The sequence below is a fragment of the Heptranchias perlo genome, chromosome 21, assembly GCF_035084215.1.
Source record: "Heptranchias perlo isolate sHepPer1 chromosome 21, sHepPer1.hap1, whole genome shotgun sequence".
NCBI classification, from domain to species: domain Eukaryota; kingdom Metazoa; phylum Chordata; class Chondrichthyes; order Hexanchiformes; family Hexanchidae; genus Heptranchias; species Heptranchias perlo.
The window spans coordinates 16,878,146-16,902,566 of record NC_090345.1 but is presented as its reverse complement, the minus strand read 5'-3'; the positions used below and the strand labels follow the sequence as shown (position 1 = coordinate 16,902,566).

Below are 24,421 nucleotides of genomic sequence, written 5' to 3'. Positions count from 1 at the left end.
GTAAAATGGTGGAGTAGCTTGCTACCTTTTCAGAGTCCTAGCAGTAGAGAAGGGGGAAAACATTAGCCAAGCACAGACTTGCTTACCACTATCCCACTACACATGGAAAATTCCAAAACTGCTACCAATAATAATCCTCAGTTACCATAATTGTAAAAATCTCGTCCAAAGTACCCTAGCTCCATCTCATAACAGCGTGTTATCTGCACCAGCATGGTTTTCCTGATACCCCAAACGTATCCCTACATCATTTTTCAATTATATTGATGAATGGCTGGGAACTGACTAATTCCACTTGGGGCCCATTACAGCCATCAGGAAAATGAGGCTGTCAATATGCCTGTCTGGAAAGGTTACAAACTCACATTCAGGAGGTGAAAGGTCAGAGTTCTAATCCATTATACCACCTAGTTTCTATATAGTAGTATCCAGAAAACTTCAAACATTCTCTTCAGTTACCAAACAAAATGCTGAATTATCGATGGGCTGGCGTCCCCAAGAGTATTTAAAATCTTTGAGCCTGTTATAGGTTGCAAAGATAGTTTCACTGTACATTAAGCTGCTGTAGTTCATAACTATAGCGTTGAAATTCCTGATCATGTGCAAATTATGGGGTAAACAGTGTAATAAGAATGCTTCTGCTGCCTGCAGTTGCACTCTCGATATTTAAAATTTGCATATATTATCTATTCTGAGAGTTCCGGTTCGCACAGTGAGCTACGTGAGGGTGTGTTCGCATGACATTTGCAGCTGACAGTAATTTAAAGGGCTCCAGAATTTGTTTAAACACTTGTATTCATGCCTACGTCACAGAGTGAGAGGTTTTGTTTTGCAAAGTATCTGCACGATGGAGAGTTCTCACTGACACATTGCCAGATTCATTGTTGCTGTGCTGGAACTCAACTATACAAAGTGAAGGAAAGGAGGACTGTCCTTTTTGAAACTGAGAGGAGCATTTATCCAGGTAACGGGCAGGTGATGGGGAGTTGGTGACAGCATTCACCCTTAGAACCTGGCTCTTAATGAGCATGAAGATGACAGACCTGAAGTAAGCTGCCACGGTAAGCTTCCTATACCAATTAACTGCTCCAAGTATGCAGAGCATAAACTGTTTCTCATAACTTGTAATTCTTTTTTTGCTGCCCCATCTAATGTCATCATACAACCTTACAGCTCTTTAAATGCTGAATCTGCATGGCCAAAGTGTTACACTAAAATCTTAAAGGGGCTTTGTGCAATAAATCCTTCTAATACAGCCTAGCGACGCAGTGCATGTTCCTATACTGACACACAGGATGGCCTATTTAATGGGCACTTGTGTCCCTGTAGGGCCAATTCTGTGACCCTGCAGAAAATGGCCCTGGGATTGCTGTATGTGCAAGTGCACACACAACTAAAAGTGAAGAGCTGACCTCATCACCAAGGTCAGATAATTTTAATCATTCACATGCACTTACTGTGCAGCTTGATCCTTGCACAGGGAGCATAATGGGGAGGGGGGAGGGGTTGCTGAAGGCCGAGCACGCAATGCCAAAGAGCTCCTGCTCAAAATCAAAGGGATTCAGCTATTAAAAGGTAAAAATGTTGTTGCCTTTTCAAAAATGGTCACAGCAGTTTTCAGCCTTTGTGAAGGATGTATGGGCAAGGGAAGAGCTGATGGGCCAGGTTGAATAGACAACACAATGTGGAGGGTATGGCAAAATACAGAACAACAATGGCCCCTCATCCCCTGTTTGATGGCTGGTGAAGTGAATATTCTGCTTGCATGAGATGGGTGTAAGGAGGCTTCAGAGGACAGCAGTGTACCATGTCTGGCAGGAGGTGGTGGCCAGACCAAATACTGTATACAGCAATTATAAGACCTGGAAACAGAATGCACACTTTAAGGAGTCTGGCAAGGTAGGCTAACTAACAGTACCAAATACCAAATAGAAGATGCAAATTGTAGTTTGACAGCCTGAGGCAGTTGTTCTGGATCAATGGGAGGAACGTTTGCCAAGGCTTGCAGAATGGTCTGGGGACTGCTGATCTCCCTGGCATCCTGTCTTTCACCTTGTAACATCTCAACCATAAAACACTGCATTTGAGACCCTACAAAAACAAATTTACCTTTAATATATATATATATATATATACATATATAAGTTTTCCTTCCCTGCAACAGTGACTGCACATAAAGCACTTTGTGATTTCCTGAGGTTGTGAAAGGCGCTATATAATTCTTTCGTTTTTATATATATATTTTTATAAATGTCAAAAAATATGGAGAAAATGTCTAACAAGAAATACTGCACTGTAAACATTAAAAAGAACCCGTCCATAGGTGATTTAAGAGCTCCTGTACCCATGGAGTTTCCCTTTTCCCATTCCAAAAGGGCACACAAAGTAAAAAAAAAAGTAAACCCAGTACAAATAAATTTTGCAAGGTGTTCATTTTAATATTTTTGCATTAAATCTGGGGTTTCAATGAAGAACAGGAAAAAGGTGCTCAGTAAATGTAGAAGAGCATTGAATTGCAGACTGGAAAGAAATTGTTGCAAGGTTTGCTCTCCCAATTCTCAGTCCCTTTGTGCAGTTAGAATCATTTAGAAGAAGTTACAAATTAGGAGTTTGAAGTTGTGCTCAACACACCAGCACTAAGAGGAAGCACCATGGGAAGAGATGCGAGCGTAACTCACACATGACACAAGATAAGTTAATAACTTGGTTGTACTATATTTCAACTAAGTCCTGAAAGTTTGTTTCTGATAGTGTAGAATATGATAGCTGCATAGCAAAAAATGGGCATTGATGGTAGTTGAAGCAGTTCAGATGGTGGTTTTGGAGAAAGTGTTTGCAGTTACAGCACTTTCTCAGTGCCATGCAGACAGCAGGATTACTTAAAGGGACAGCTCAGGCACTTAGCTGAATGTCTCCTAGCACACCAGTTCTCCTGGCTGCATCTGTGTTTCTGGAGTAGTATTATCTCAGTCTGTGCCTGTGTGCAACTCTGACCTTGACTGCAGGTTGACCTCTTCCTCCTCTTCCACGATTAGGCCACTTTGTATTAAAATGGTGTGGACAATGCAACAGACAGTGATATGCTTAAGTTATCCCCTGATCTATTGAGACATTTGAAGTGCAGCTTCAAGATGCCAGTGCTCCTTAATGACCCTGCTGACTGCATAGGCATTATTGCATCTATGCTATGGTTGGTGCAAGGATATTATTAACCAGAGCTGAAGAGAGTAGCTTTGGTTTTCAAGGAGCCATCTTTCCGTCTGTCTTTGCCTTCAAATAAGCCTGGCATGGGGAATTGTCTTAAGTAAGAGCATTGTGGCTGCTGCATGGAACTGGATATCAACCTGTATGATACAGTGTTGATAGTAATTGACCAGCTATGCAGTGATGGGGTTAGATACCCTTTCCGTTCATTTAGGCCATGGCATTGTGACTAGAGGCCCAGAAAGCCAAACAGTGCCATTAATGACCCCTTATACTTTGGGAAATCTAGCAGTGCTATGCAATTAGGAAGCTCTGCTGTTGCTGTTCAGTGGGAAGGGGTATGAAATTGTTAGCCCTTATGAACAATGCATCAGACACCAGTTCGATACATCTGTGATGTCCCCTCTTGGTTGGAAGGAGTTGAAGGCATAGAAATTGAGAGTTGTGGACACCCTGATTGCCACTAATTAAGGCATCGCTATGGTGGAGTTTGGCTGCAGGTCATCCTGAAGCAGATGGTATTGCCCTGTAACTGCCTCCTTGCTGAACGTGAGCTGCAGAGGCATTGCCAGGTAGCTGTGCCACTGAGAGGGGAGCTCGGAAAGTAATCCCCAAGGCTTGCAAGTGTGTGGCAGCAAAAATAAATAAATAGTAGTACTTTAAGGGATTTGTTCCCAACATGGGAGAACCTGGCTGGCATCCAATGTCAATGTGGAATTGCACATTGCACTATGGTACGTGGAACCAGGAAAATCACAGCTCCCCCCTTATGCAATAAGGAAACAAATTGCATTTATATAGCACATCCTCAGAATAATCCAATCTGCTTCACAGACAATAAATTACTTTTGAAATGCAGCCATTGTTATTATGTAAATGAAGATGATAGATAGTTTGCACAAGGCAAGGTTCCACAAAAAGAAAATGAGATGAATGACCTGTTACTTTGTTTTTTGGTTGAGAGAGAAATGTTGGTTAGAACACTGGGAGAACTCCTTGCTCTTCTTCATGTAGCACAATGGGATTCTTTTTTTTTACATACACCTGAACACACAAACAGGGCTTCAGTTTAACATCTTGTCTGAAAGATGGCACCACTGACGGTGCAGCACTCCCTCAGTACTGCAGTCAAGTGTCAGTTTAGTTTATGTACTCATTTGAGTAGAGCTTAAAATCACAACCTTCAGAATCAGAAGTGAGAGTGTTACCAAATGAGCCAAGTTAACACTGAGAGTGTGTTAAAGACACCAACATGATTATGTTGTATTTAGAATTAAATGTAAATTGGACACGCACTGCTGACAGACATTCAACTCAAAATTTAAAGTGAGAATGGGTGACAAAAAAAATTGGAGGGACCATGATTTTACGACCTCCACACACACATTTCTCACTGGCATATGCACTTTCACCAGCAGGGATTTCCAGGCGTATATCTGCAAAGATTTTTCGATCTATTTTATATTTTAATTGATGAAGTTACAGTACAGGAGCATTGAAATTAACAAAGAATCATTGGAGAGAACAATATGAATAATATACTAGTTAATGAGCAATATCAAACATTTTATCTTGCCCTCTTTTATCTTTCATTGAAATACTTGACACTATTATTTCATCTCCTTCCTCGATGTAGCTGATGTGAGCAACACAAAAGAAAGGATTACCATTTACAAAATCAATGTTACATTGTACATTTAGCCTGAAGTTGGTATCTTTAACATGATCTCAGTCGATCAGATTTCAGCTGGGTTTCTCTCATATTTTACAGTTTCCAGCATTTTTTATGTAAAGAAAATAGCACAAAAAGAGAAGTCTTTCTGATTGTAAAAGTACTCATAAAATGGCACACTAAGAGAATGAAGAAAAAATAAATTGAGTAAACAATATTGGAAGACCCACATAAATAGAAATTGTAGAGAGAACCTGCAATATGGTGAATGTACTTCATTTGGAAATACATTCGCTTGTTTCTGGTCATTTTGTACTCTAATATAATCCTTTTTATATGAAGAGAAAAATAGCATCTAATATTCTGTATGATTTTTGAAGCATCATCAAACAAATGAAAGTAGCTGTTCAGTGGACTGAAGCAGTATTTACTGTTAAACAAAATTTATACTTGCTTTGGGCATATTTTCATCTACTGTTAATATGATCCCTGCTTTTCAGAAGCCAATGTTTTCATATGATAGTGAAAGTACTGTTCTGCTGTGCACTGTTAAAATGGTACTAGAAGGGTTTTAAGGAAAGTAATTCTCCCTAGCTGTATCTGAATATAACAATTAGAATTTTAATATAGTATTGTTCTCGTTGTATTATTCACGATCGAAACACACTGTCTGATTTACATCACAACTAGCAAAAAAAGGTTTCGATTTTCTACAATCCATCATTGGAATAAATTACATTTCTATGATTAAAACATGCTTACATCTTCCTTTATTTAATAAGTTGTGATCCAAGTCAGCATCTCAAGGGGAAGCATATTTGTTCACATTGATAACTAAATTGTTTTTTACATCAATGATTAAAATTATTAATTTTGGGTTCTTGCTCCACAGTTGTAATAGTTTGCATCTGTGAAGGTTATATCCTATCTAGTACAATAAATTAATAAAAGCTTTGCTATGTTATAATAATGAAATCATATTTTTGTACTGTTCAACCACTATTATGGAAGGTGTACCCTGAATTGGCTTGGTCGAACAGATTGGTGACACATTACAGTCAAAAATGGATTCAGCTAATTCTGGAATAACACACAAGTAACAATTATTTTTAAAGCATTTGACATATTTTGTAGGATATTATTTTCATAATTTTAGTAACTCCCCCAGACATTTATGTGACTGAATTTGCTAAAATATTGTACACCAAGATTATGCTTGATACTTTTTTCCATTTATTACAAAATGAAGCATATCACAGATTAAAAACGCTCTTCTCATTGTCAAGGTGTGTTAATGTACATCATCTCTGTAACAGCACTGTCACTTTTTTAATTATGACATTTTGGAGAAGGGCTCAATAAGGCAAAGATTATATTCAACATTTATATACACAGAATGGCTTGGTAAAAATGGCAAGAGGAACGATTAATAAAAACAAATTCAATTGCCTGTATAGCAATGTACACAGCACCCAAAACAAAATGGCAGAACTGAAGGCAACAATTTGTAGAGGAACCAGATGTACGAGGGATAACTGAAACACGGCTGCATAAAGAACCGGATTGGCAGTTAACTATTGCAGGATATAACGTATTTAGAAAGGATAGGGAAGGAAGAAGAGGGTGGGGTAGTTGTACTAATTAGAGATAACATTATGGTAGTAGAAAAAAAAGGATATAACTAACATTAAGATGGATTGACATAAAGAATAAGAAAGAATCGATCACGCTAATAGGGGTACACTACAGATCACCTAATAGTGGAAGGGAAGTGGAGGGAGAAATATGTAGGCAAATCTATGAAATGAGTAAAGGACATAGAATAATAATCATGGGAGACTTCAACTACCCCCAAATAAACTGGCAAGAAAAGGTAGTGAAAGGGGAATGGAGTTTTTACAGTGTGTACAGGACTCTTTTCTTATCCAGTATGTAAGAAGCTCAACAAGAGAGGAATCACTGCTGAATCCAGTAATGGGAAGTGAACAAGAGCAGATAAGAGAAGTAAGTGTAGGGGAGTACCTGGGCAATAGTGATCACAACATCATAAGGTTTAAGGTAACGATTGAGAGAGACATAAGTAAGACAAAGACCAAAGTAATAGATTGGAAAAAAGCTAATTATGAGGGGATGAGGATGGAACTAGGGAAGGTAAACTGAAAAAAATATTGACAAATTAAGAGATAGAACAGCAGTTGGAAATATTTTAAAAGGCGATCATAGGGGTTCAAGAGAAATATATTCCACTAAAAAAACAAGAACAAACTAGTTAATAATGGATGAATAAAAAGATAAGGGTAAAATTAAAACTAAAGAAAAAGCCATACACTAAGTATAACGACAATAAAGGAGGATAACAAAAGAGGATATGAAAAGGTTAGGAAAGAAGTAAAAAAAAACAATTTAGGAAGGCAAAGAGGAATTACAAAATGAAATTATCAAAGAATATAAAAAGGATTTCAAAAGGGAAGGTCATGCTTGACCAATATTATTGAATTCTTTGAAAAAGTAACAGAAACGTAACAGAAAAGTAACATATTACATCCACCACATTACAAAGGTAATGTGGTGGATGTAATATACATGGACTTTCAAAAGTCCTTCGATAAGGTACCGCATAGTAGACTCATGACCAAGGTCACAGTATGTGGAGTCAGGAGACAAGCAGCAAACTAGCTACAAAACAGAAAACAGAGAGTAGGGGTTAAAGGTAGTTACTCAGCCTGGTGGAAGATGAAAAGTGGTGTACAATAAATGATTTGGACTTGGGAATCGGAAGTGCAATATCAAAATTTGCGGATGTTACCAATTGGGAGGTATAGTTAATATTGAGGAAGACTGTGACAAAATACAAGAAGACATTAACAAACTTGCAGAATGGGCACGTGAATGACAAATGAATTTAAATATAAAAGACAGAACTTGCATTTATATAGCACTTTTCATGACCTCAGGAAGCCCTAAAACGCTTTACAGCCAATGAAGTATTCCATCTACCTAGCATCCAGGCAGAAAGGTGGAAGCAGAAAATATACCCATACTTTTTTTTTATTCGTTCATGGGATGTGGGCGTCGCTGGCAAGGCCAGCATTTATTGCCCATCCCTAATTGCCCTTGAGAAGGTGGTGGTGAGCCGCCTTCTTGAACCGCTGCAGTCTGTGCGGTGACGGTTCTCCCACAGTGCTGTTAGGAAGGGAGTTCCAGGATTTTGACCCAGCGACGATGAAGGAACGGCGATATATTTCCAAGTCGGGATGGTGTGTGACTTGGAGGGGAACGTGCAGGTGGTGGTGTTCCCATGTGCCTGCTGCTCTTGTCCTTCTAGGTGGTAGAGGTCGCGGGTTTGGGAGGTGCTGTCGAAGAAGCCTTGGCGAGTTGCTGCAGTGCATCCTGAAAAATGGTACACACTGCAGCCACAGTGCGCCGGTGGTGAAGGGAGTGAATGTTTAGGGTGGTGGATGGGGTGCCAATCAAGCGGGCTGCTTTATAGAGTCATAGAGTCATAGAGTTATATAGCACGGATAGAGGCCCTTCGGCCCATCGTGTCCGCGCCGGCCATCAAGCCCTGTCTACTCTAATCCCATATTCCAGCATTTGGTCCGTAGCCTTGTATGCTATGGCATTTCAAGTGCTCATCCAAATGCTTCTTGAATGTTGTGAGGGTTCCTGCCTCCACAACCCTTTCAGACAGTGAGTTCCAGACTCCAACCACCCTCTGGGTGAAAAAGTTCTTTCTCAAATCCCCTCTAAACCTCCCGCCTTTTACCTTGAATCTATGTCCCCTTGTTATAGAACCCTCAATGAAGGGAAAAAGCTCCTTAGTATCCATCCTATCTGTGCCCCTCATAATTTTGTACACCTCAATCATGTCCCCCCTCAGCCTCCTCTGCTCCAAGGAAAACAAACCCAATCTTCCCAGTCTCTCTTCATAGCTGAAGCGCTCCAGCCCTGGTAACATCCTGGTGAATCTCCTCTGCACCCTCTCCAAAGCGATCACATCCTTCCTGTAGTGTGGAGACCAGAACTGCACACAGTACTCCAGCCGTGGCCTAACCAGTGTTTTATACAGCTCCATCATAACCTCCTTGCTCTTATATTCTATGCCTCGGCTAATGAAGGCAAGTATCCCATATGCCTTCTTTACCACCTTATCTACCAAGTCCGCCGCCTTCAGGGATCTGTGAACTTGCACACCAAGATCCCTCTGACCCTCTGTCTTGCCTAGGGTCCTCCCGTTCATTGTGTATTCCCTTGCCTTGTTAGTCCCTCCAAAGTGCATCACCTCGCACTTTTCCGGGTTAAATTCCATTTGCCACTGTTCCGCCCATCTGACCAACCCATCTATATCGTCCTGCAGACTGAGGCTATCCTCCTCGCTATTTACCACCCTACCAATCTTTGTATCATCAGCGAACTTACTGATCATACCTTTTACATTCATATCCAAGTCATTAATGTAGACCACAAACAGCAAGGGACCCAGCACCGATCCCTGTGGTACCCCACTGGCCACAGGCTTCCAGTCACAAAAACAACCTTCGACCATCACCCTCTGCCTTCTGCCACTAAGCCAGTTTTGTATCCAAAGTGCCAAGGCACCCTGGATTCCATGGGCTCATACCTTCTTGACCAGTCTCCTGTGGGGGACTTTATCGAAGGCCTTACTGAAATCCATGTATACCACATCCACTGCGTTACCCTCATCCACACGCCTAGTCACACCCTCAAAAAATTCAATCAAATTAGTCAGACATGATCTTCCCTTGACAAAGCCATGTTGACTATCCCTGATTAATCCTTGCTTCTCCAAGTGGAGACTAATTTTGTCCTTCAGAATTTTTTCCAATAATTTTCCTACCACTGATGTTAGGCTCACTGGCCTGTAGTTCCCCGGTTTTTCCCTACTCCCCTTCTTGAATAATGGTATTACATTAGCGGTTCTCCAGTCCTCTGGCACATCCCCTGTGGCCAGAGAGGTTCTGAATATATGTGTCAGAGCCTCCGCAATCTCCTCCTTTGCCTCGCACAGTAGCCTGGGATACATTTCGTCCGGGCCTGGGGATTTATCCATTTTTAGGCCTGCTAAAACCGCCAATACCTCCTCCCGCTCGATGCTAATATGTTCGAGTATATCACAGTCCCCCTGCCGTATTTCTATGTCTACATCGTCCTTCTCCATAGTGAAAACAGATGCAAAAAATTCATTTAGAACCCCTCCTACATCTGCCGGCTCCACACACACATTGCCATTTTTGTCCCTAATGGGCCCTATTTTTTCCCTAGTCATCCTCTTACCCTTAATATACTTATAAAACATCTTAGGATTTTCCTTTATTTTGCTCGCCAGTGTTATTTCATGGCCCCTCCTTGATCTCCTAATTTCTTTTTTAAGTATCCCCCTGCACTTTTTGTACTCCTCTCGGGCTTCCTCCGTCTTTAGCCTTTTGTATCTGCCAAAAGCCCTCCTTTTTTTCCTAATCCATTCTCGTATATCCCCTGACATCCAAGGTTCCCTGGAGTTCTTGGAACCACCCTTGACCTTTACGGGAACATGTTGCCATTGTATGGTCTCAATCTCCCTTCTGAAAGACTCCCGTTGCTCCGATGCGGATTTTCCTACAAGCAGCTGATCCCAGTCCATTTTGGCCAGATCCTGCCTTATCGTATTAAAATCGGCCTTCCCCCAATTTAGAACCTTTATTTCCGGCCCCTCCCTGTCCTTTTCCATGACCACCTTAAATCTCACCGAATTATGGTCACTGTCACCAAAGTGCTCACCTACTCGCACTTCTTCCACTTGGCCGGCCACATTCCCTCGAATTAGGTCCAGTACCGCCCCCTCTCTTGTAGGACTTTCTACATGCTGGCTCAAAAAGCTCTCCTGGATGCACGTTAAGAATTTTGTACCCTCTAAGCCTTTTACACTCTGAGTATCCCAGTTAATATTGGGGAAGTTGAAATCCCCCACTATTATTACCCTATTATTTGCACAATTTTCTGAGATTTGCCTACATATCTGTTCCTCTATCTCCCCCTGACTGTTTGGGGGCCTATAGTACACTCCCATCAAAGTGCTTGCCCCCTTTTTGTTTTTAAGCTCCACCCATATGGCCTCATTAGAGGAACCTGCTAATATACCATCCCTCCTTATGGCAGTAATTGATTCTTTAATTAATATTGCGACCCCCCCTCCTCTTATACCTCCCCCTCTGTCTCGCCTGAAGATTCTGTACCCCGGAATATTGAGCTGCCAGTCTTGCCCCTCCCTCAACCATGTCTCTGTGACAGCAACAATATCATACTCCCATGTGTTTATCAACACCTTCAGTTCATCCACCTTATTCGCAAGACTCCTTGCATTAAAATAGATGCCATCCAGCCTTGCCCTCACATATTTGCCCTGTCTTCCAAGCTGACTTGTTTTTTTCTCTATATTTGGCTGCACATCACCCCCTATTGTAATCTGGATCTTGGATGGTGTCGAGCTTCTTGAGTGTTGTTGGAGCTGCACTCATCCAAGCAAGTGGAAAGTATTCCATCACACTCCTGACTTGTGCCTTGTAGATGGTGGGAGTCAGAAGGTAAGTCACTCGCCGCAGAATACCCAGCCTCTGACCTGCTCTCGTAGCCACAGTATTTATATGGCTGGTCCAGTTAAGTTTCTGGTCAATGGTGACCCCCAGGATGTTGATGGTGGGGGATTCGGTGTTGGTAATGCCGTTGAATGTCAAGGGGAGGTGGTTAGACTCTCTCTTGTTGGAGATGGTCATTGCCTGGCACTTATCTGGCGCGAATGTTACTTGCCACTTATCAGCCCAAGCCTGGATGTTGTCCAGGTCTTGCTGCATGCGGGCTCGGACTGCTTCATTATTTGAGGGGTTGCGAATGGAACTGAACACTGTGCAATCATCAGCGAACATCCCCATTTCTGACCTTATGATGGAGGGAAGGTCATTGATGAAGCAGCTGAAGATGGTTGGGCCTAGGACACTGCCTTGAGGAACTCCTGCAGCAATGTCCTGGGGCTGAGATGATTGGCCTCCAATAACCACTACCATCTTCCTTTGTGCTAGGTACGACTCCAGCCACTGGCGAGTTTTCCCCCTGATTCCCATTGACTTCAATTTTTCTAGGGCTCCTTGGTGCCATACTCGGTCAAATGCTGCCTTGATGTCAAGGGCAGTCACTCTCACCTCACCTCTGGAATTCAGCTCTTTTGTCCATGTTTGGACCAAGGCTGTAATGAGGCCTGGAGCCGACTGGTCCTGGCAGAACCCAAACTGAGCATCGGTGAGCAGGTTATTGGTGAGTAAGTGCCGCTTGATAGCACTGTCGACGACACATTCCATCACTTTGCTGATGATTGAGAGTAGACTGATGGGGCGGTAATTGGCCGGATTGGATTTGTCCTGCTTTTTGTGGACAGGACATAGCTGGGCAATTTTCCACATTGTCGGGTAGATGCCAGTGTTATAGCTGTACTGGAACAGCTTGGCTAGAGGCGCAGCTAGTTCTGGAGCACAAGTCTTCAGCACTACAGCTGGGATGTTGTCGGGGCCCATAGCCTTTGCTGTATCCAGTGCATTCAGCCATTTCTTGATATCACGTGGAGTGAATCGAATTGGCTGAAGACTGGCTTCTGTGGTGGTGGGGATATCGGGAGGAGGCAGAGATGGATCATCCACTCGGCACTTCTGACTGAAGATGGTTGTACATTGTACATCATACATTACATAGAATTACATAGAATCTACAGCACAGAAACAGGCCATTTGGCTCAACTGGTCTGTCCTGGTGTTTATGCTCCATATAAGCCTCCTCCCGTCCTACTTCATCTAACCCTATCCTCATATCCTTCTATTCCTTTCTCCCTCACGTACTTATCTACCTTCCCATTAAATGCATCTATGCTATTTCCCTCACTACTCCATGTGGTAGCAAGTTCCACATTCTAACCACTCTCTGGGTAAAGAAGTTTCTCCTGAATTCTTTATTGGATTTATTAGTTACTATCTTATATTTATGGCCCCTGGTTTTGAATTCTCCCACAAGTGTAAACATCTTCTCCATGTCTATCCTGTTGAACCCCTTCATAATTTAAAGACCTCTATTAGGTCTCCCCTCAGCCTTCTCTTTTCTAGAGAAAAGAGTCCCAGCCTGTTCAGTCTTTCCTGATAGTTGTACCCTCTCAGTTCTGGTATCATCCTTATAGATCTTTTTTGCACTTTCTCCAGTGGTTCTATATTCTTTTTGTAATTTGGAGACCAGAACTGTGCACATTACTCTAAATGTGGTCTAACCAAGCTTCTCTGGTGAAGTGGATGTGCTGCTGCATGAATTGGGCATGAGACGGGTTGCCTTATATGGAGTGTACATGCCTGGCAGGAGGTGGTGGCCAGGCTCAATGCAGTCTACAGTACTTACAGGTCATAGGAAGAGACACAGGAGAAGGTGGCACACTTTAAGGAATCTAGCAAGAGTACCCAACGGTACTATGTACCAGATAGATGGACCAAGATTTCATGTCACAAAGTGATGTCAATCATCCTGTTCCACATTTACTTCTCACTTGTTCCAAACCCTTACACAACCTTGCAACCTGTCATTGCATTTCGTACACATGCATTCCTCAGCAGGAACAGACAGACAAGATGCAACATGCAATTGAAAGGCTTGCCACAATCACATCTGCCAAGGATTTTGCACATCAAAGCATTGAAACAAAAACCTTATTGACTTATTGACAGCCAAAATGGGCTTCAGGTTATGCACATTGAAGATATCAGTGACCCTCTGTATTTTGGGAAATGCAATAGTGCAGTGACATCGGGCACTTGTGTCATGTTATTCGGTGGGAAAGGAGAAGAAATGGTGATTGACTTGCTTTTTTGGTGCACAGGACTACTGTATCTTCCCTTGCATTATATTTAACTTATTTAAACTCTCTGATTCTTTTCCAGTGGACATGAAGACATATTTATTCTTTTGCTCTCATTTTACTTTATTTTTAACTCTGTGTTTTAGATTTTTCCACATTATGTTCTATTATCTGCTCAAGAACATTGACAGACTATCTACTCTTTCGCCTTACCAATGTTACTATGTGGCCAACTTCTGTTATGCAAACATAAGCAGCCGAGATTAATTCACACTCCAATTTTCCGTCTCTCTGAGGGAAAGTATTTCTTCACTGCTCAACGTCTCTCCCCGACAGTCAAGCCAAGATTGGGAACTCATTATGTGGGAAACTTGCCTGACTCCTACAAGCTACCTAACCTATTATCAAGGTTGGCAAACTACAGTACGCACAGCTTGTACCACATTTTGAAATCGATGTTAGAAGAGTAAGGATTTAAACCATTCATATCATTATTCTGTAATTAGAATAAAAACTACCAAGGCACTTGAGTATAACAAAATGAAAGGATAGCGATTATGTTTTATTTTAGATAGAAGTCAGCCTATAAATATCAGGACTCAAATTACAAAGCTAAGTACAAATGAGAGAGGCCATACCATTCCCTGGACCATGACCCCACCGCCGACCATCAAGCCATCATTTCCCAGACCTCTGAAGACCCCCCCCCACCCCCACCATGGCCTCTAACCTCATAGACCCCCCCCAACCCCACACAGCCCACTTCTATCTCCTTTCCAAGATCCACAAACAGGACTGCCCTGGTAGACCCATCATTTCAGCCTGTTCTTGCCCCACAGAACTTATTTCTTCCTATTTCAACTCTTTTCTTTTTCTCCCCTTGTCCAGTCTCTTCTGACCTACACCCGCGACTCTTCCGATGCCCTCAGCCACTTTAGCCGTTTCCAGTTTCATGGCACTAACTCTTTCCTTTTCATCTTGGATGTCCAGTCCCTCTACATCTCCATACCTCACCAAGACAGCTGCTTCTTCCTTGAACGGAGGCCCATCCACCACCACCCTCCTCCGCCTGGCTGAACTTGTTCTTACATTGAACAACTTCTCCTTTGACTCCACTCACTTCCTCAAAAATAAAAGGAGTTGCTATGGGAACCAGTATGGGTCCTAGCTACGCCTGCCTTTTCGTGGGATACATCGAACATTCTTTGTTCCAGTCCTACTCAGGTCCTCTCCTCCACCTCTTTTTCCGGTACATTGATAACTGTGTTGGTGCTGCTTCCTACTCTCGCCCCAAAGTGGAAAATTCCATCAACTTTGCTTCCAGTTTTCACCCCTCCCTCACCTTCACATAGTCCATCTCCAACTCTTCCCTTCCTCGATTTCTCTACCTCCATTTCTGGGGATAGGCTGACAACCAATATCTAATATTAGCCCACCGATTCCCACAGCAATCTTGATTACACTTCCTCCCACCTCGCTTCCTGTAAAGATTCTATTCCATTCTCCGTCTCCGTCGCATCTGTTCTGATGATGCCGCCTTCTACACCAGTGCTTCAGATATGTCTTCCTTTATCCTCAACCGAGGGTTCCCCTCCGCTATGGTTGACAGGGCCCTTGACCATGTCCATCCCATTTCCCGCACTTGTGCCCTCACCCCTTCCCCTCCTTCCCAGAACCACGATAGGGTCCCCCTTGTCCTCACCTTCCACCCCACCAGCCGCCACATTCAATGGATCATCTTCAGCCATTTCTGCCACCTCCAGCGCGATGCCACCAGCAAACACACCTTCCCCTTCCCTCCCTTTTCGGCATTCCGAAGGGAGCATTCCCTCCGCAACAACCTGGTCCACTCATCCATCACCCCAACACCCATTCCCTTTCCCACGGCACATTCCCATGCAAACGCAGGAGATACAAGCCCTTTCACCTCCTCCCTTCCCACCGTCCAGGGCCCCAAACACTCCTTCCAGGTGAAACAGTGATTTACTTCTATTTCTTTCAACTCAGTATACTGTATTCGCTGCTCACAATGTGGTCTCCTGTACATTGGGGAAACCAAATGCAGATTGGGTGATCGCTTTGCTGAACACCTCCATTCAGTCCACAAGCATGACCCTGAGCTTCCAGTGACTTGCCATTTTAATTCTCCGTCCCACTCCCACTCTGATCTCTCTGTCCTTGGCCTTCTACACTGTTCCAATGAAGCTCAACGGAAGCTCAAGGAACAGCACTTCATCTTTCGATTAGGCACTTTACAATCTTCCGGACTCAACATTGAGTTCAACAACTTCAGATCATAACCCCCCAATCTTCCCTGGCTCTGTACTTGCATATAAACTGTTAAATCTCTAACTTCTTCCAGTTGTGATGAAAGGCCATCGACCTGAAACGCTAACTCTGTTTCTCTCTCCACAGATGGTGCCTGACCTGCTGAGTATTTCCAGCACTTTCTGTTTTTATTTTATGCAAACTGAGAAATGGGCTTGATTTAACTCATTGTTATGTCAATGTTATACATTCTGCTCTAGTTAATCGCAACAAAGGCTGACTATCAGCTTTGTAGTGGAAACAAAACAGTTAAATAAGAAAAACTAGGTGAGTTATTAGCGATGAATAACTGTACGGGAAAAAGTACTTGTGTAGGATTGTCTAAGTAACAGCTTAGCTCAGTTGGTAGAACTCTTGCATCTGAATCAGAAGGTTGTGGTTCAAACCTCACTCCGGATTAAGCACATAATCTAGCCTGACACCTCACTGCAGTAATGAGGGAGTATTACATTGCCACAGGTACTGCAATCTGGTTGAGCTATTAAAGATATCATGGCATTATTTGAAAGGCATTGATCTGTCCTGGTGTCCTGGCCACTATTCTTCCCTTATCACCAAAAGAAAATCTAGATTAAGTGATCACACATTTTATTGTTATTTGTGGGATCTTACCATTTCCTACAGTCAGTGTAATTAATTGTCTACAAAGTGTTTTGGGACACCTCTGAGAGATGTCATAAGAAAATATAGGGAATACTTTTTGCTTTGGTGTTCTCAACGCATGCTGGGAATGCATATCAAGAAAGTTTGCTCTCCCAGCCTGTCATTTTCTGTTCATTAAAATTAATGGACAGAAAATCATGGGCTGGGGATGTGAAATTTTGTGCTATGTGCTCCCAATGTGTGCCAGGAATGCCAAAGCAGAAAATCTCCACTTATATAATTGCAAGTCTTTATTTCTTTTATCTTGGAGGAACCATAACATTTTATGATCTAATCTATAAGTGACATATTTGAGTGCTCTGATTTTACAATTAGGAACGGAAGTGAATGGTATACTTGCCATATTTTACTGTAGTAATCAATGAAGTGTGAGTAACAAAGTGACATGAAATTGGAGACCCCAAATGGAGTATTTCTAAAACCCTTAAATTTATGTAATTAACAAATGGTTTAAAAAAGCAGTAACCAGAAATGAATCCAATGACTAAACAAAGACAAACAAGATAATTCAATGAAAATGAGCTAGGTATAATACTTACAAAGTAATAACAGCTTTGAAGAGCAAATGCCAACACTGAAACAAGCTATTGTACCTTTGTACCTATCAGACTTTATAATCTTCAATAATACTGGTCATAGTACAATAATGTGCATTTGGTATAACACCTCTATAATTGGGTGGATATGGGTGAAGGAATTTAATGGTGTGAAATGACTTGCTAGAAAAGGAGCTTTTGAATTATTCACAGATCATATCACAAAACTGCACAAAGACTGTGTGCAAACTGACCTCTAGCATTTTTACCCGAATCCTTTTATAACAGCACAGCAACTTAAAAGTTTGTGTCACGAAGAGCATGAAGGAATTAACACATAGCTAACTCCATATGCTTTCAGGGCTTTGTTGCTTAAAGGAAGAAAAAGGTTCGAAACTATGTCAAAGCGCAAAAGACTGGGAGCAAAAATAAGTCATCTTTTTATCATTTAAATTGGAAGATACCCCTATTTAGATGGTAGCTTTTCTCTTTTATTTAAGAATGAATCAAATTGATGTAATTACTGACTAATGTCACTTTCAAACACTGCACAGTTCTTAATTTATTCAGCAATCTTCTTTTGCATGCACGGAGGGTCATTTTAATCTGGAGTAACTACAGAGCTGCCTACATCTGAATAATTGCCCAACTTCGGCCAAGAAATGTTGGCAATTTTCTACACGCTGTGCATTGTGAGGGGAAGTCATCGTCATGGTGGTGACATGATAGTACTAGTGTGGTTGTTAGGTGCAGATCAATACCAAGCTTGAGATTTGATGTGCTGTAAATAGTATCCAAAATGAAATGAAATAAGCCAGAATAAGATAAAGTTTTTTGCAATGAACTCACTTTACTTAATCTTCATAAAAATTAGACTACTCACACCACAGAACCAATGTAATGTAGAGGTAAAACAGTCAGTACTCTCTTACAATGATAACGTTGTTAAAATTGGATAGCCATGTGGAAGGATAGAATACCAGAGCCTGGTCTTCAGTTGCTTCCAAGCCTTTATCCACAGAGATTCCCCTTACACACACACCGCACTCAAGCTAAGCTCTCCTATAAAAAGGATACAAGAGTCCCCAATTGATACCCATCACCTGAATACAATTAACATTAATTGATATAAATCATACAATTAGCAAAGGTTACTGGACACAGACATATTCATCATAATAGTGGCACAGTATTTTGGAACATCATTGCATGGCACAATGAACAGATAGGACAGGATGTGCATCTGCAATCTTACATACTGTGAGTTCCTAATATCAGCATGTTATGGGGAGATGCTAAGCAAATATGTGGTGCTTCCAAATGAAGAGGAAGAGCAAATAAGAAGAAGAGCCATCACTGGGCTACCTTCATACCCTTCTAGTGGTGACCCAGAGTAACATCAGCAGAGGCCTCAGTGCAGATTGCTCACCCACTCAACCACAGTTGTAGCATGGCCTAGGATGAATAATGGCTTCTTATGTGTGGTGCTGCAGGGTAGCCAGTACTGTACCTAAATGAGGAGTTAATGCCTTCAGGCGAGTAACGGAGAAGAGGAAATTAGCCAAGAAAATTGGTGAGAGAGAAAAAATGGAAAGGGCCTAGGTTTGAATTCAGTCAGGACAAATGGGAAGAAAATCTTAGCTTTCTGTAAGGGTCCAAGTAAAATGAACTTGTACTTTCTCAACCTAGATACTAGTGGGTATGGGCGCTTAACATAAATTGACTAAATTGATAATCTCATTCAGAGCATCAAAAAGAGGGGAGCTTTTATGGAATGTTGTAAAATGGAAAGGGTTAAGGTACTTTGTTGGGGCAGAGCTCAACGTGCTTTACTATGCATCAGGACATGAGGGTGTTTCATGCTGATACAGAGTGCCAACATTTTTTTTAAAGTATTTTGTTTCCCAGCACTGATGTTTCTCACCATGCTGAACATAAATCTTTCTTAAAAACATATATTTTTTTAAAAATCCAGTTAAAAGTTAGATTTTTTTTTAATAGACTTTACAATTGGGTTTAACCTTTGCGATGATTCTGTCAAATGTTTAATTCTGTCAAACGTATGATATTTGTCAATAGCAAGATCTCTGCATATACAGCAGATATTCAAAATTAAAATTGATGGTATTAAGCAGTGTTCCAGATGTGCCTTTTTAGTTATCCCCAATGTACATTACACTGTACAGCTGTTTCAGGAGTTCTCCAGTCTCCTTAATGTCCTATATTGCCACAATTCATGCTATCAAGATCCATGCTGGAGAAATCCACAGTCATTGGCAATATGCTTTAATTAACATACTACATCTATAAATTATGAATCACAGAATATTTTACATACTACAGAAATTTTTTTTTTTAAATCCTAATTGAAAAAATATAGATAATTTAGTTCTCACGCAGTTACCAAACATAACTGTTGGGAAAGACACAAATTTATCTCTTTAAATCATGATGAAGGGAAATGGGTATTGGAGATTAGACACTGGCCTTCCACCTCTGAGACCTGGGTTCAAATCCAACCCAAATTGATAGGATGCAAGTCACATAGGTCAATGACGATCTTAGGGGAAAAATTGGATAAGGGTCCGTTCTGGGCGATGGTAGCGTAATGCACTACCACTCCGCGCCCGATGGACCATACGCAGGCAGCACGTGAACTTCGTGCTGCCTGACACTTACTTACCATGAAATCTCCGTGCAGCAAGCGCAGCCCTCACTGCTGAGAGGCTGCATGGAGAATGAGGAAGTTGGAAATGGGGCGTGTACAACGCACGTCATCAGCAGCCTGCATTACTTAAAGGTGCAGGCACATTTCCAATGGCACATACACAGCCAAGTAGGAGAAGGGAGAATGGCATCGCGAGTAGCTGCACCGGCAATAGAGCGGGCTCCACGATTCTTGGACAATGCTCTGGAGGCCCTGGTGGAAGGCATGGACCAAAGGAGGGCAGGCATGTACCCGCAGGGTGGCTGGAGACCCTCTAGACTGCAGCTGCTTAGGCATTGGCAGGCTGTGGCGCAGGAGGTGAATGCTAGGAACATTGCACCATGCACGTGGGTGCAGTGCCGGAAGAAATTTAATGATTTGACACGAGCGGTCAAGGTGAGTTTATGCAAGAGTCAAGTGGCACATCCTACCAACTGCACCAATACTCCATGCACGACACCTCCCGTCATCCACCCACCCACCAACAAACACTGCCCATCCATACGCAATGCTGCATCTCACCTGCACATAGTACCACACTTGCAGGCCACACAACCACCACTCACAAGTCACACAAACTGGCAGCTATTCGATCATGACAGACACATCACCCACACACCTTGCAGGACACTCACTGACACACTGTCCTTTGTCTTGTAGGAGAAGGTGGCGTATAGCACCCGGCAGCAGAAGGGACATCGACTACATAAAGAGATATTAGGACATGTGACCAAAAGCTTGGTCTAAGAGATAGATTTTAAGGAATGTCTTAAAGGAGGAGAGAATTGGAGAGATTTAGGGAGGGAATTCCAGAGCTTAGGGCCTAGGCAGCTTAAGGCACGGCCCCCAATGGTGGAGCGAAGAAAATCAAGGATACATTAGAGGCCAGAATTGGAGGAGCGCAGAGATCTCTTGAGGTTGTAGGGCTGGAGGAGATTACAGAGACAGGGAAGGTTGAGGCCATGGAGGGATTTGAACACAAGGATGAGAATTTTAAATTTGAGCTGTTGCCAGACCGGGAGCCAATGTAGGTCAGTGAGCACAGGAGTGATGGGTGAATGGGGCTTGGTGCGATTTAGGATATGGACAGCAAGTTTACAGAGGGTGGAAAGGTGGGATGCTGGCCAGAAGAGCATTGGAATAGTCGTGTCTGGAGGTAATAAAGCCATTTATCAGTGCCTTTCATTAATTAAACTTGTTGAGACGTTCACAAAATAATGCCACTGGTAGCTATGTGGATATTTTTGTTACAATATACAGTTTTCCACGTATGGCTATTAAGCTGCACATCTGAAAAATTCCCTTCATACTTAATTTAGAGATCTCTGAGTTTAGAGAGAATATATTGCATAGTCATGCTATGATACAACATTTAAACAAAAAATGGAACCAAAGCATAAAACACGAATGATACAGTTGTGAAGATCCATGATTTGCTAGCTGTCACACTGGAAAGCATGCACTGTTTTATTTATATAATTGCTAAACCTGACCATGCGGTGCCACAAGTCTCATGATAAGGTGATAATGCATCGATGTTGTCACACTGCTCTTGAGGACATACAGTCACTGTATCAGCTAGATTGCCTAAGAGACAAGGCTGTTTGCCATTATTACCAATTCTATCCTTACAACAGCTACCATTTCTGCTAAATCTAAAGCAATCTCATCTAATTCGAATGTTGGAACAAAGCTGCTCCAACTACTTCTAAAATAGTCTGCTGCTTTTCCTATCACTTAAACACTCCTACCTTTAGTGTTAATCCTAACCCTAGTCCAATGCTGTGTGGTTGCTTCAGTTCTTGATAACTCTGGCCATAATGGTAAGGCTGCCATCAAAACAGCAGGGTTGCCATCCCATTTCCATATATATATTTCTGCTAAATGACACATGAAATTTCCAGCCAAATACAATTTTTTTTATTAAAGACAGAAATAAAAAGGCAGTATTCCATGGAACCTTTGCAAAATTTTCTATTCTCAATTGAGTTTACCGATAAATTAATTTATTCCCAAACCCTTTCGTTTCAATTTTCCAATTCAGCAATCTGTGCTTACAATTCCCACTCGTTCTCCAGCATCTGACGGTTTATTATTTTTTTTAAAATCCTATTTGCTTCCTGCTACATAAAATGATATATTTTTGTTGTTGCTAAACTACAATACTTAATTCTGCAGAAGTTTAGGTCTCTGAAACCTCAGGAGAAAATGGGACTTAATATAGTTTTATTTTTCTCTGTTCCAGAAGCTATTATTTTCTTCTCTGGAAATATATGAAGAATTTATTAAATTATGGACTTATTAAAGAGTGCTGAGATTTCCTGAGTGGCATTGGACCAGTGTAAATTATGTTTTCAAAATTAATTTTTAACTCAGTTTCCTGTTGCTTCTAGAAAAGTAAAAAATTAATTTGAACCAAATCTCTGAAGACCATTACCCCTTATAGGTACCATTACCTGAATTAGTTTAGCAAACTCAGTAAATTACTTTTGTGGGTGAGTCCTACAGTCTTAATGACAAAATAACAGTCATAAAGGGAAAGTAAATGAGAATAGTGATGCAGGTGAAAAAAGGAGCAAAGGAAAGTCACACTACCTCTCATTTCTGAGAAATACCAACCCTGACGGGCTCAGACATTTGACATGTTCTGTCACCAAACCTTTGTAATGTAGCTGGCAGATAACTGAGAGGGCTTTATCAGATTTGCAGTGAAAGAACAAAACCTCTACAAGGGCGTGAGACTGCCACCTACAGACAGAAACCGAACACCCCAGAGATGAGAGATGAACACTGGAGGAAAGAAAAGGCAAATGGAACAGCAGAATTCTCCTTTCAAAATGGCATTCTTGCTCACGCTTATACGATTAAATTCGCTCTAACAGCAACTAGTCCGTAAGAGGTTTGCTAATTTCATTTTCTTTTTGCAGAACTAGCTAGAAGGTCCATTTGAAAAGGGGAGTTATAGGTCGCCTTTAATAGTCAAATGTAACGAAGACCAATGATCTACCCCTTCCGCACTCTCCACCCTAAAATAAAGCCGTAGTTTATATTGCATTCCATATTGGTGTGCTGCACAGTCTCCCAATCAAACTGTTAAAAGTGCAGTTGAAAACCTCCTTTGTCTCCCGGTCGTGAGACAAATTATCAGCCTTATATATGGCCCGTATTTCAGATTTCGTAATTCTTAAAAATATTGCAATGTTTCGCGGTTATGTCACTTCAAATGTAGCGGCAATGCAGAGTTGACCTGGGAGTCATATCAGTTTGACTGGTGGCAAGCTTTACAATGAAAAAAGACACTGTGGAGACTCGAACCCAGGCGCTCCATCCATCATAGAACGTGAATAATTCACAAGAAAACATATAAATCTGGGATATATAGGAAAGGTGGATCTTTATACGTTTTAATTTATTTTATAGGTGGGTCTTTAGTCATTTTAATATATAAACTCAATAGAAGTCACATGCGACTCTGAAACTTCTTACCTGAGATGATGGATGCTGCCCTGGATATGTCTGAAAGTCTATAGTTCAGTGGCTCATAGGGGGAACCGACCAGATCATGACCTGTAATTGTAAACCCTGTCAGAGGTACAGTCACAGTTTACTTAGTTATATTATACATAAATAATCATTAGAAATAGTTGTTATAGATGATTAGATGAGAAGCTATAAAACTATATCTGTCATACCATGCATGAAACTTTGGTGAATGCTCCAGTATATTCGGAGACATCTCTTCTCGTTCTTCATGCCCCTTTTACACCTGCAGTTGTACAGTGGACTCTGTCGGACGGCCTCCATGGCGCTGATGCACTCGTTCTTGGCTTCGGGTCCGGTAACCATGCTAGCGCTACCGGCCAGGCACTGCCTCAGGGTACGGTACTTGCTGCTGCAGGCCGAGTCACTGGTGCACAGTTCATTGCCCTTTACGCAGTCAACACGGTTAACAGCAGGGACAGGATTCACACCTGCTGTCTGAACTATAGCATCTGGAGGGGGGGAAACAAGCGAGACAAAAACAAGCACACATTAGTTCAAAAGGTTTCATGATCTTCATAAATAATAATAGCAAATCAATAATCATCCTCCAGACAACAATGCAGATAATTTACTTAACTACTGTTAAGCATTAACAATAATGGTTATCTAATCTAAGACGATATTCCAAATCGTGTAATTAATAACAATACATAAAGAAATTCTACACTGGAAGATACGATTCATTCTGGTCACCAGAAGCACAAACAACGTCTTAAATTAACCCGTTTTTGTACATCAGCAACACTTTTTCCATTTATTTTTTCCAACATAATACCGAATTTGTATTTTAAATATTACATAATAAAACAGGATGTGTGTGATTCACGTGGAACCAAATGAAATAGTTAATTTACCGTCGGAGCTAAGGCGTCCTTTATTATTTTAAAAGA

At 41.6% G+C, this 24,421-nt stretch overlaps 1 protein-coding gene across 1 annotated transcript in view; it reads right to left on the bottom strand.

The window, feature by feature from the left end:
- Positions 1-23,898, bottom strand: part of gfra1b (gdnf family receptor alpha 1b) — a 167,143-nt gene extending 143,245 nt beyond the window's left edge. Inside the window, exons 1-2 of the mRNA XM_068002714.1 lie at positions 23,681-23,898; positions 23,475-23,555 (exon numbers count right to left, since the gene is read on the bottom strand). Coding sequence (XP_067858815.1) covers positions 23,475-23,555; positions 23,681-23,834 — 235 coding nt within the window. The 5' untranslated portion in view covers positions 23,835-23,898. The remainder of the gene's footprint in view (positions 1-23,474; positions 23,556-23,680) is intronic.
- Positions 23,899-24,421: the final 523 nt, after the last annotated feature.